The 12,656-nt window shown below is 38.0% G+C and overlaps 2 protein-coding genes across 2 annotated transcripts in view; one reads left to right on the top strand and one right to left on the bottom strand.

Moving 5' to 3' along the window:
- The first annotated feature begins 497 nt into the window (after window positions 1–497).
- LOC117415613 (leucine-rich repeat neuronal protein 3-like) overlaps window positions 498–12,656 on the top strand; it is a 29,919-nt gene continuing 17,760 nt past the window's right edge. The window contains exon 1 of the mRNA XM_058985784.1: window positions 498–837. The gene's annotated coding sequence lies outside the window, so the exon portion shown is untranslated. The remainder of the gene's footprint in view (window positions 838–12,656) is intronic.
- Window positions 9,487–10,670, bottom strand: LOC117419704 (putative nuclease HARBI1). Its single transcript, XM_034032716.1, has 2 exons — window positions 9,766–10,670; window positions 9,487–9,586 (listed from the first exon to the last, which is right to left on the bottom strand). Exons 1-2 carry the CDS (start codon window positions 10,668–10,670, stop codon window positions 9,487–9,489), a joined length of 1,005 nt encoding a protein of 334 aa, XP_033888607.1.

The following is a 12,656-nucleotide window of genomic DNA, read 5'->3' on the forward strand; positions in this document are numbered from 1 at the left end:
ATCCAAACTGTGCGGACAGGAAACACACACAGGATTTATGTGTTTTAATTTAAAGCCCGTGGAACAGCAACAAACATAAACATTATAAATTAGAACAAGTTAGACGTACGTTTTAGATAACCCAGACCTATATAACAATGTGTACTCGGCACAAATGCATTACGACTGTGGGCCGAGTTTACTGAATGCTCATGAAGCCTGTAAATTTAGTATCCGGTAAAAGTGTTAATTAAAGACTGTAGTAAACAGATAGACAATGTTTTGTTCAATATTGTCTTAAAAAATCTTTAGAGTCCAAAACAAGGATGGGAGAACTAATAGAAACATAATGTATGCGTTCTTTCTTTTTTCTTTCTATCCCTAAGCAGCAGTATCATTTAACAGACAGGCTGGCTCAGCCAACCAGACTGTTGCAGCTGCAAGCACTCTACCTCAGCACTCGAGCTATTGGCTCTTCTCTGGGGAGTGGAAGGTGTTCAGTTATTAATGACCGCTGAGCAGGCAGCACCATGTCAATGTGACAGCTGATCGGGTAAATGATGCACCACTAACCACTGTGGAAAAGAGGAGGAGGAAATAAAAAGAGCTAGCCACGGTTCCTTGCACTGGATTGTGAGCCTTTGGCAGTCAGTAGCATATCTCTGGCAAGTGGAACGTGGGTTGTTGCTGTAAGCAAGCCGTTTTCTCTCTTGCTCTGAAAAGAAGGATATATTGTATGTACTGTACTCTTTAACACACAAGCTGTCTACAGCTCTGCTCTATGGATGGAAGCACTGAAGGGATCTTACTGAACAGAGACACAGCAGATAATTTAGACCAAGTAACTAAAGTATGCAGGTAAGTTTGAATTGCTGGTGATTTTTGTATATATAGTTTGCATTTTTTTCTCCTTTTTTCAATTTACACTTCTTTGTTTTTATCAATTGCTGTTACTCTGTGATTATTGAAAGACATTTACTTCAGTGCGGGGAATAAAGGTTTTTTTATAATATAGTTATGTGTTGTTTGTACTATATACATATATACATACATACATATACAGTATATAGGTTAGAGTCTGTTAGGATCGACACAAGGTATATCATGGCACTTGTGTTACACTACTGTTGCTCTTTTAATGCATACCATTATTTCTTAATCTACAGTAAGCAATAAATATTTAGGAGTTTCAAAGGGAAACAGAGTTGTTTTTTTTTTTTTAGTTCTGCACTGGAATGAATAATCAAGAGCTAAATGAACTGAATTATGAATGAAGTACCAATTAAAAACACTACCCAAAATACCAAAACAGAAGTTGAAGGTTAGACGATAAAAGAAGGGCTATATTACTCCTTGGGTTTTACGTCACGGCCCCAAACCACCCAGCACAGGCTGGATGAGCATATCTCCAGCACACATATTGAATTTGTGCCAGGCTGCGACTCTGCAGGTTGGTGGGAAATGTGTGTGTGTTTTTTTTTTGTTTGTTTTTTCAAGAACCCCCATTCTAATCAGGACATGCAGCAGGCAGAAATGACACTAAAAGGGTTGGAATTCAGTAGAACTAAGGGTCTTTTGTTAATACCATATAGTAGCGATGTGATGCTTCTCAGATTCTTTCATAATTAACTGGCTGATGGCAAGACCTCTTATATGTTGGTCTTATTTTAACACAATTGCTTATTCACAGTATGCATATTTTAGTCATCTGCTATTCTATGATATTAGATCAGGGATGCAGTAAAGTTGCACTACCTTTGTTTTGTTTAGTTTAAATACACCTCTGTAAAATATGCCAGTAGGTGTTCGAGAATGTCAAAATGTTTGTTTGAAAAATATATACTAGCTAGTTTATGCCAAAATGAGCCTGAATACTTCAAGGCATCACACTTTAACAATAACACATCTTTTTTGTTCGGTTATTTGGAGGCTATTGCTTTGAATACTGTTGAACTGTAGATGTTGAACTGTCAGTTCCTTTGGTTTATCCATTTGGATTAGCACAGTATTTAGTATCAGCCTCATAAGCCCACTATTAGAAATGCATTCCAGTTACCTGCCTAGCTCTTTTTAACAAGCTTGAAGCAGTAAAAGAGGAAGAATCTAGTTATCCAACTGGTATTGCATTTAACAAAGGCATGTTTTTTTGATTATATCATTTACCATTTGTCTAACTAAACACACCAGCAGCAGTAGGAATTATTTTCCTCCCTCCTGTATTTTTTTTTTTTCTTTCCAACTGCTGAATTAATATTCCATGCAAGCTATCCTGGTGCGCTGATAGAAGTTTTCTTAAGATAATAGCACACAGCACATTTGCCTATCCACTGAATTTATGGATCTGCCTTTTATGGAATTAGTGTGTCTTTTCTTCACATAAGCAAAATGAAAAGGTTTCATGTGGATTGGAAGGCTTCTGCATTATTGTAAATCTGTCAGAAAGCCAGCAGCTTAACAATTCATATGGTAAGGCGTCAATTAATTCAGATGACCTTTGTAAATGATGACAATAAAGTAGCTCTGACAACACGGCACCACATTCGATTTCCTCTCTATAAAATGAATGAGTTTTACAAGAGGTTCACTTATTTCTATGAAAAATAAAAGGTGCTGCAGTCTAATTTCTTTTAGCCAGGATGCTTACTAGAAGCTGCAAACTGTAATTAGAAAACAAATATTTAATTGTGTAACCATCTTGTTGGGGTAGTTTGTGAAGAAGCTATTATAATATGTCAAAATAGCTGCTGAATCTCTTCGATAGTTTTTATAGATTCCGTTTCAATAACTGGTTTAAGCTGTGGATGTGCTGATTGCCATGATATGTCAGCTGTTACAGTGCCTGAATTAGGCAGTGCCCAATATTGTATTTTGGCTACTGTTTTTATGTACTTTTACTACCGTTCTTATGTATTTCTACATATAGTACATCTTTCATATATATATATATATATATATATATATATATATATATATATATATATATATATATATATATATATAGCATGCAGCCACTCTCCTATGACAAATACAATAGTTTAGGGCAAGTATTCAAGTTTTTACTCCAGTCAGATTATTAGCGCAGCATTTTGCATTAATAGATTAACAATTTCAGAAAATCACTTGTGCCAGAGTTTTGCAGGTCTGTACCCTTATAATATTAACAATAACAGGACAATCATACAAGAAAAACAGTGTACCTGTCACCTATTTTAAAAACACAAATTGCTTAATGGATTTCAATGTGCTAAAGATTTATTTTGCTTGTTGGAGGAGTCCTGTACACTCCCTTGTGTTACAGGCCTTCCAACAAGAGTTAAATAACACCCTACTCAAACCTGTACCATATACTCTGTGTTTTCTGATAGTAACTGGTATTTGTCAAGTGTGAATTGTCCGTGTTTTGTTTTTTTGTGTGTGTGTTTTGTGCTATTTTATTGTAACTTTTACTAGGGGGATATAACATGGCCACTCATCTAAATGCTATGGCTAAAAAAACGACATGGTAACCTTTGTGTCTACCCTGTGTATCCCCGAGAAAGCGAATGAAAATAGATGCTTAATCTAATTGCGTTTTGTTTTGTTTTTTTCCTCTGGCAAGGCATGCTTTAAATAAATAAAACAATAAGATCGCTGCTGTCCACTTGCCAGCAATGTAGATATAGTAGGTGGGTTAACCTGACTGAATACAGAGATAAACTTAAATAATAATCGGTACTTACTAAGCAAATTTACAGTGCATCTCTCTAAAACAATGGTTACATCAATGATTAGCTAATGAGTCACTGTATACAAGGCTCTTCATCATTAGCTGACCTACTCTTGTCAACAACCCCGGGGAAATCAATCACATTTTATTCAACATTGGTTAAGGGACTATGTCAAGAATGAAAGCCATTGTAATAAAATGTGCCCGATACAACTCTGGGTCAAAATTGGTGAAGGGTTATGCCAAGAATAAGGTGCTTTGCCAAAAGTGCATCTGGTACTTGAAACCTTTGGCATGGCTCCATCAGTTTTAAGCTCTTATCAATTGTAAAATCTGCTATTCCTAAAGTCAAGTGCTCCTTTGGGAGCAAGACTTTCAGTTATCTTGTCTCTTCCTAAGGAACCATTTTGTTACTAAATTGAACATTTCTTCTTAGGCAAAGTACAATCCTGCTTTTTTTCTGAGAAATGTATTTGTTTTTAACGTTTGTGTCAAGGGCTTTATTGAACTTCAAGCAAGATATTTCAGTTTTTTATTTTTCTTAAAAATATTTCCCAACATAAAACCAATGTCACCTTACAATAATTGATTTTGAGTTTCAGTGTTTTAAAATAAAATATCAAACAGAACGAAATTTCAATGTAACATTTGTAATTCAGTAATATGAGAGAATTGGTCAGGGGTCTGAATACTTTTGCAAGGCACTGTATATATATATATATATATATATATATATATACACAGTATGTGTATATATATATATATATATATATATATGTGCTACCCAGCTCCTGGTCCAGGCCCTGGTACTCTCCCGCCTAGACTACTGCAACTCCCTCCTGACTGGCCTCCCTGCGTCCGCCACCCGTCCGCTCCAGCTCATCCAGAACTCTGCTGCCCGCCTGGTGTTCTCTCTGCCTCGCTTCGCCCACGCTACTCCACTACTCCGCTCGTTCCACTGGCTCCAGATCACCACTCACATCCAGTTCAAGACTCTTGTACTAGCCTACAGATGCCTTGACCAGACTGCACCCAGCTACCTCCAGACCCTCATCTCTCCCTACACCCCCACTCGACCTCTCCGCTCCGCCTGCACTAGAAGACTGGATCTACCTCCGCTACGCTCCCCTGCCTCCAGAGCCCGCTCCTTCTCCACCCTTGCTCCGCAGTGGTGGAATGACCTTCCTACAGATGTCAAGACTGCCCAGTCCCTGACCACATTCCGGCGCCTCCTTAAGACTCACCTCTTCAAACAGCACCTGATTTCCATTACACGAGAGTAGATGTTAAAACTTCATGCTGATTAGAACTCGGTTCTCGCCAAGATAAGCACCAACTAAGACGTAGCTTTACAGTAAACTAATGTGATCCATATGTGTCTCCATCCATTTACGTTTCCTTCCATATGATGATGTAGATATCCTTCTGTCTGGTGTTAATGGCTGAAGTGTAATGCTGGCTCCAGGGATCAGCTTATTTTGCCTCCCTGGCGCATCAGCATGACAACCGTCTGGATTGAGCTAAGTAGGGTACATCTCTGGGGTTTTCAAGTGGGCACCTTCCATCCTCAGTGTTTTGTCGACTAGCCCATGACACCTCAAGAGGGCTCGACGGTGATTCTGGCGTCCCAGCATCACCCCCCTCCGTCCCCCACTCAACTCAGCCCAGCTTACTTACCTGTACATCAGTGTTTCTTTCTTTCTATTGTGCTTGAGATCCCCAGCCAGAATCTTTCCGTCTCAACCACAGCCAGTTGCTGCTCCTCTCTGCTGCTTCAGATAAGTTCTTCACTGTGCGACGCAACTCTTGGCCACTGAATCCGACGTCTCTGAGAAACCGGGTTGTAGAGTGTGCCACAAATTCTCGACAACCCACTTCCACTGGGTAAACCCGGACTCTCCATCCTCGCTGTTCCGCTTCAGAGGCTAGTTGAGCATACCGCAGTTTCTTCCTCTCATACGCCTCATCTACAGCATCCTCCCATGGCACTGTTAACTCTACCAGGTGAACAAGGCGTGCTGATCCAGACCACAAGACAATATCTGGTTGAAGGTTAGTGGTGGCAATCTCAGGTGGAAAAATAATGCCAGCATTTTCCAGTCTCTAGCAGCTTCCAGTTGTCCTGGGCGAGGATTGGTTTTAACACCTTTTCTTGGTGGTTGCTCTCCTGGGCGGAGGAATGTTGTCTTTTGTGTGTAATGTTTTGATGGAACAGGTGACAACTTATTTGTCATGTTACGCTTGTCTTCCAATGCTAAGGCCAAACATCGCAGCACCTGGTCATGACGCCAAGTAAACCGTCCTTGCCTAAGAGCCACCTTACATCCTGTCAAAATGTGCCTTAATGTTGCAGGTGATGAACACAAAGGACATGAGGGATCCTCTCCTACCCAGAGGTTTAGGTTCTGTGGTGATGGGAGAACATCATATGTTGACCTGATGAGGAAACTGATCCTGCTCTGTTCCATTGACCATAGGTCTTGCCAGCCAATCTTGCGTTGTTCCACACTCTCCCATCTCATCCATTCTCCCTGCTTGGCCTAGGAAATGGCCTTTATACACCTCATCCTCTCCTCCTGCTTTTGCACCTCGTTGACTACCAGCTTCCTCCTTTGAGCTGGGGCTGCCTTGTGCCATGTAGGAGGAGCTGAACTGAAACCAAGACCCCCTCTTCCATGCTGAACTTTCCCCATGATATCACCAATTCGAATGGCAGCCTTTGCATCTTGTACAGCTTTCTTTGCCGCCCACTTTCTTCCAGTTTTCAACACAGGTGCTGCCTCCCTTACACATTTATCGCGTGACTCTACTAATGTCATTTCCAGTCTGACCTTGGCGCACTTAAACTCCTCGGTTAGAGCTCCTCTGTTTGTATCCTGGGACACTATCACCCTTCATTTAAATGTGCTTTATTTTGCTCTTATCTGCCCCCTATTTTACTGCATTTAATCCTGTACTCCAGAATACTGTAATCTGCCAAGTGTTTAACCTGTAGTATTTTGTATTTAATCATATCCTGGTGTAACTATCACTATTATCTGCTGTATTATTGAATTGTGTTTGTCACACTTGAACAAAAGTTATTGTATTTCTTGCTCTTATTGTATTACTTGTATTGTAACACTTGAAATGTATTTGCTTACGATTGTAAGTCACCCTGGATAAGGGTGTCTGCTAAGAAATAAATAATAATAATAATAATACTAACAAGTATCAAACAAGTACACAAAAACATCATCTGTAATTGACAAACCCAGGACTGGAAGACCCAAAAAGTTGTCTAACAAGGATGACCAATACTTGAAGATATATCCTTAAGGAATAGAAAGAAGACAAGCATTGAATTGTCAAAGGGAAGGAGAAGGCATGAACCTAACAACAGCACCCACTCTCAAGGAGAGAGAGAGAGAGAGAGAGAGAGAGAGAGAGACTGTAAAGAGAATCTGGATATTCTTATACATTTCATTTAGACAAGATGCTATTTGAATATGGAGGAAAGTGGTAGTGAAGGGCTCCATGGACGAGGTCAGATGAAGCATCGGTAGGAGAGTGAAATCAATACTGCACTCCGGTAAATAACAGGGAGAGATGCTGCATTTAATCCATGGACACGATGGTCATACTCACGGCACAACATACTAATGTGCCCTGCAGTTCATTCAAAACTATTTTTAGAGGAAATGAGGAAATGCTCACTTTAATTTACTCCACTGTGTATTACATGCGCTACTCCTGTAATGTGGCTCAATTATACTTCTGTTAGGACACACATAGCAACAGGATATGTTTAAATAAACAGATTAATTTGAGGTTTAAGGAGGCAGTTTTTGCTAATACGAAAGATTTATTGTGTAATGGGTTATGCTGTGTTCTGTCTTTTGGAATGTAAACAATATTCTATTCAGCTTCAAGCTGACCTTTCTACAGAAATCAGCAAAATAAGAAAGCAAAATAAGATTAGCAAAAATTGAATTTAACAGCCTTGCTACAAAAAGACAAATGGACTTTCAAAAATGATCAGAATAATGTATTGGATTTAAATGCACAATTCTAATGCCCCTAAGGTTTTTTGTTTGTTTGTTTGTTTGTTTGTTTGTTTTGCACAAGTGTGATAATATTTGTGCTAACATTTTACTGTCACATCATGTGTCGAACTGCAAAAGCAATTTCCTATAATACATTGGCTGCTATAAACAAATGCAAACAAAAATGGCTACTTGAGCCACAGTCAGCTCAGAAAACTGCAATTTATCAGAATAATCTTGGGGGTATTACAGTAGTTTGCTCATAATGTAGGAAATAATAAATACAAAATACACAAAAGTCTGCTAAAGCATTTTGATTACACAAAGGTCACACAATACAACTAGAAGTAGCTAAATAGACCATGGGAACTATTCCCTGGGTGGTAACATTTAACAAGCAGGGTTTAACAATGCATGTTGTATACTGCTTATAATTTGTTAACTCGGCAACATTCTAAGGGGAAAAAGTGTGAAGGTGGAATATATTAATTATTACCAGTGTAAGAGTGAAAGAAGCAGACAGAAGCTCAAATGTTGTATTATTCAGAGTAAAGTATTCAAGAACATTTGGTCATACATTACTAACGCCAGTCCAACTCGACTACAATCTGCTCTCAAGAGGGCGTAGTTTAATTGATGCCTAAAGAGTGCAGGGCACCTTCAGATAGGTGTATACCTTAGAATAACAAATACATAGTTACTTCCATTGTTTGCTGTCATTCCCTTGAGAAGGGTATGTAAACCATACATAGTGAGTGTGTATTTACAAAGTGTTTATCTTTATCATGCATTGTATGTAATAAAGGATTAGAAAAAATAATTGCATACAGTATGTGATAACATATTGATGTTGGTTACCATAGTGATGACATAATGAAATTCAGGCTCCTGAAGAAACATCACGGGCCGGTTGCACAAAAAAAGTCTTAACTTAAGTCTAAGACTTAGTTCAAGTCCAGCTAAATTGGTCTAACGTAAGACCTTGAGATAAGTCTGTTGCACAAAGCAATACTTAGCAGGTCTTACGTAAGACTGGGCTTCAGCTACTGTTGCTAAGCGACGAAGGCCGGTCTTATTTTTTCGAGTCTGTTTGAAAAAAGAAAATGGCTGGCGACAGCAAAGTGAAGAAAAATAATTTTAGCGAAGAAGAAAAATTGGCAATTGTAGAAGAAGTAATTATTAAAAAATAATATTGGGGAGGTTAGGGGTGTCATTAAAAAATTCAGACAAAAATAAAGCCTGGCAAGAAATTACTGGATGGGTGAATGCCATCAACCCAGCCGTAAATCACAGTGTAAATGAAATAAATAAATAAATAAATAATGGAAAAATCTGCTGGCTGAGGCCAAAAAAGAATATTCAAAAAAGAAACCAAAAACTGGAGGCGGCCCTTTTGAAAAACTTTCCCAGTTTTTTTTCCCATCTTTAATAATTGATATTTATGGGGAAACATGTCCCATTTTCAATGGAATTGAAGTGGGTGCAGAGACGAGTATAGAGGATGCCACGGTGATGATAACAGCAGGTAAATTAAGTTAGTTAGTGTCTATATTTTCAAATACCGTTTTAATTAAAAATGTATCCAATTGGTAGTATTCCTATATTCAAAATCCCACTCTGTTCTAGTGGAAGTCTTGTGAAAAAAAAATCTGGTAATCACTCAATTTCAAGACAGTATAAATCTTGTTTATGTAAATACAATAAATACATAAATAAACTTCAAAGTTTTTTTTATAGAACCATGCAGGGAAATCGTATATACAATACTGTGGCATCCTAATGACTCAGTGGAACTGCAGCAGGAGTCCTTTGACTCTGCTGTGGTACTGAGTCATCAGGGAGAGGGAAATCTGCAGGGTCTCCAAGATTTCGTAGTCTGTAATAAAGAAGGAATAGTTATGTCCTAGCCATACATACATGTTTCTAATTGTAAAGTAATATCCTACAAAAACATGTTAAAACATATATGCACGTATTGTAAATTGAAAGTTAAAAAACAGCTTTGCATTCGACAAACAGCATAATATAACTTGAAAAAAAAAAAATCATCCATACCTTGCAAAATTGTGTAGTGCTGCTGTTGCACATATAATTGCACACACCCTATCTGGAGCCATTCGGATCTCTCCGTGTAGGATGTGAAAACGCCGCTTCCACACCCCGATGCACCTTTCCACTGTGTTCCATGTTTTGGAATGAGCCTGATTGTAATTGGCCTGTGCAGGACTTTGAGGGTTGAGATAGGGCATCATAAGCCACGTTTTTAAGGCATAACCACTATCCCCAAGAAGAAAGCCCTGCACAATTCCGCTGTCAAAAGTGGTGTGGATTGAACAGTTGAGCAATATTCTTGAGTCATGGGTGCTGCCTGGCCACTGCGCTACAATGTTGTTAATAAGGAGGTTAGGATCCAAAATTATTTGTACGTTAATTGAATGATAACCCTTTCTGTTGACATATATATTCTCATTCTGATATGGAGCCTGAATTTTAATATGTGTGCCATCAACCTCACCCACAACATTTTGAAATCCAGCGACCTCATAAAACCTTCCTTTAAGTTTCCGCAATTTGGACGGGTCTGTTGAAAATGTAATGAAGTGGTTCAGTTTTCTTTTCAGCGACTGAGATACGCGGTGGACAATCCTACTGGCTGACGATTTGTGAATCCCCGTGAAGTCTCCAACAACATTTAAAAAACTTCCAGTGGCATAGAAACGAACTGCCACACAAACTTGAATGACTGCGGGGATGCTGTGGCTTCTGTTAGCTGCAGGCTCTAAGTCATCTTTTAACATTTCCACTAAAGTTAATATGTCCTCACTATGGAAACGCAGTCGTTCAAACACAGCAATGTTATTTAAATTCTCTAAGGGATTGTGTCTGTCCTTAAATACTCTTTCCCTACGAAATGCACTTTCATTTAAAAATTCAGCAAAAGCTATCAGTGGTGCTGCCATGTTGGCTTCTATAGCAACAGATACTTTTTTTCCCATTTAAGCCTGGTGAGAGGGAGGCTTAAAAAATGACTTAAATTTAACCAGGCTCGAATTAAGACTTTTTGTGTAACGGGTCTTATTTATTTTGGGCTTAAATTTTAAGTCTAAGTCCAAGAAGTGGTCTTAAAAGCATTTAAGACCTTTTGTGCAACCGGCCCCACATTGCTGTATTTAAGGCAGAATTTTGTGGACAGGAACGTTTTTTTTGATTTGGTGGAACACATTCCAACTGTCTCGTCAATTTTGTATTATTCTAATGCCCTCTATTACTTCTGTTATCTCTAACTTCACTGGTATAAGCAGATGGTATTATGTTTGAAAGATGATATCATAGAAGGAAAGCACCTATCCCAGTTCAGGCCAGTGTTTGTATTTAATTGAATAGTTGCAGAATCGAAAAACCATCATTGTTTAATTAACAAAAAAGGGGACTTTATAAAAATGAAAACTCCAAAAGGCTTTCTGTTACTTTCAGAAATAAAACTTTGTTTAAAATTTGTTTAATTTTGGCTTAAACATACTTTCTTTTCTTTTATATACACCCTTGCTATGTAAACAGAATACTTCATATTTTCTGGTGTTTCCTCTTTGTATCTCTCCAAAACAATTATAAATACACAAGTTTTCCCTGTTGTACAGGTGAAATAATGTACACTGATTTATATAGAATAGAAAATATGCTTATCTAGTCTATAATAGCACCTACTGTTTAATTAAAAAATCCGCCAGTGAAGAAGTGAAGAGTGCATGTTCACAGACAGTCAAATTAATGGCAATTAAAGGTGGTTAAGTGATATGTACTCATGCGGGCCTATTATATAATTATTTCACATATGATCAGCACAGTTCACATAATAAGATCTGACATGCGTGTTAATGGATGAATTTAGACACACTATAAACCCCAACAGTTGCTTTTATTCTTAGAAATGAAGTTAATTTAACTCAATTTTTAAATTTTATTAGTAACTAATTACATTTAAAGTGTTACTTTCTTTTGAAAAAGTAAACATTCTTTATTTCTTTGAGTAAACTTTACTTTTATTAAATAGACGTCCTGCTATGAACAGCTTACCAGCTCAACCGTGCGCACGTGCACAATGTGCCAGTTATTTTTTTGTCCCCTCCTGCTCATTTGACAGTTGAAAGTTTCCAGAACGTTTCAACAAGAGGAATTTCCACTGCAGTAAGGTATACATTTTTTTTTTTTTTAATTTTGAGCTTTATGTTATGTTTTGATTTGTAGTTTAGGTGATGTGTTAACATTTTGACTTTCAAATATCTATTTTGTAAGTAAAATATGCTAATATTTATGCCTACTATTATACTTGGAGCCGGGAGCTTTGATAAGTCATTTTTTAATTATTGCATCTATCTGCATATTTTCCAGACGTAGCTTTAATGTATTGTGTATTTTCCTGTGTATTTGTCAGTTTTAAAAATAAATATGAAGTAAGGTAGCTATATCTGAGGCTGTGTGGCAAAAATCTGTAGGCTGTGTGGTCCAGTGGTTAAAGAAAAGGGCTTGTAACTAGGAGGTCCCCGGTTCAAATCCCACCTCAGCCACTGACTCATCGTGTGACACTGAGCAAGTCACTTAACCTCCTTGTGCTCCGACTTTCGGGCGAGACGTAATTGTAAGTGACTCTGCAGTTGATGCATAGTTCACAGACCCTAGTCTTTGTAAGTCGCCTTGGATAAAGGCGTCTGCTAAATAAACAAATAATAACTAGAACCAAAAATGGCTGACTGCGGGTGGTAGGAACACAGTGGCTGTGCCACATTTGATTGCGATGCAGGTCTCTTAAACAAATTGTTATACATTGAGAATTACTACAAATTTATGTTATTTTGGGAGATTGCAATTTTGAGACTAATGTTTACTCTACATTTAATAGTCACAAGTGTAGAGAACATAAACTGCACAAATTTTCAACTCCAGTACCA

This window comes from Acipenser ruthenus, chromosome 14 (assembly GCF_902713425.1).
Source record: "Acipenser ruthenus chromosome 14, fAciRut3.2 maternal haplotype, whole genome shotgun sequence".
NCBI lineage: Eukaryota > Metazoa > Chordata > Actinopteri > Acipenseriformes > Acipenseridae > Acipenser > Acipenser ruthenus.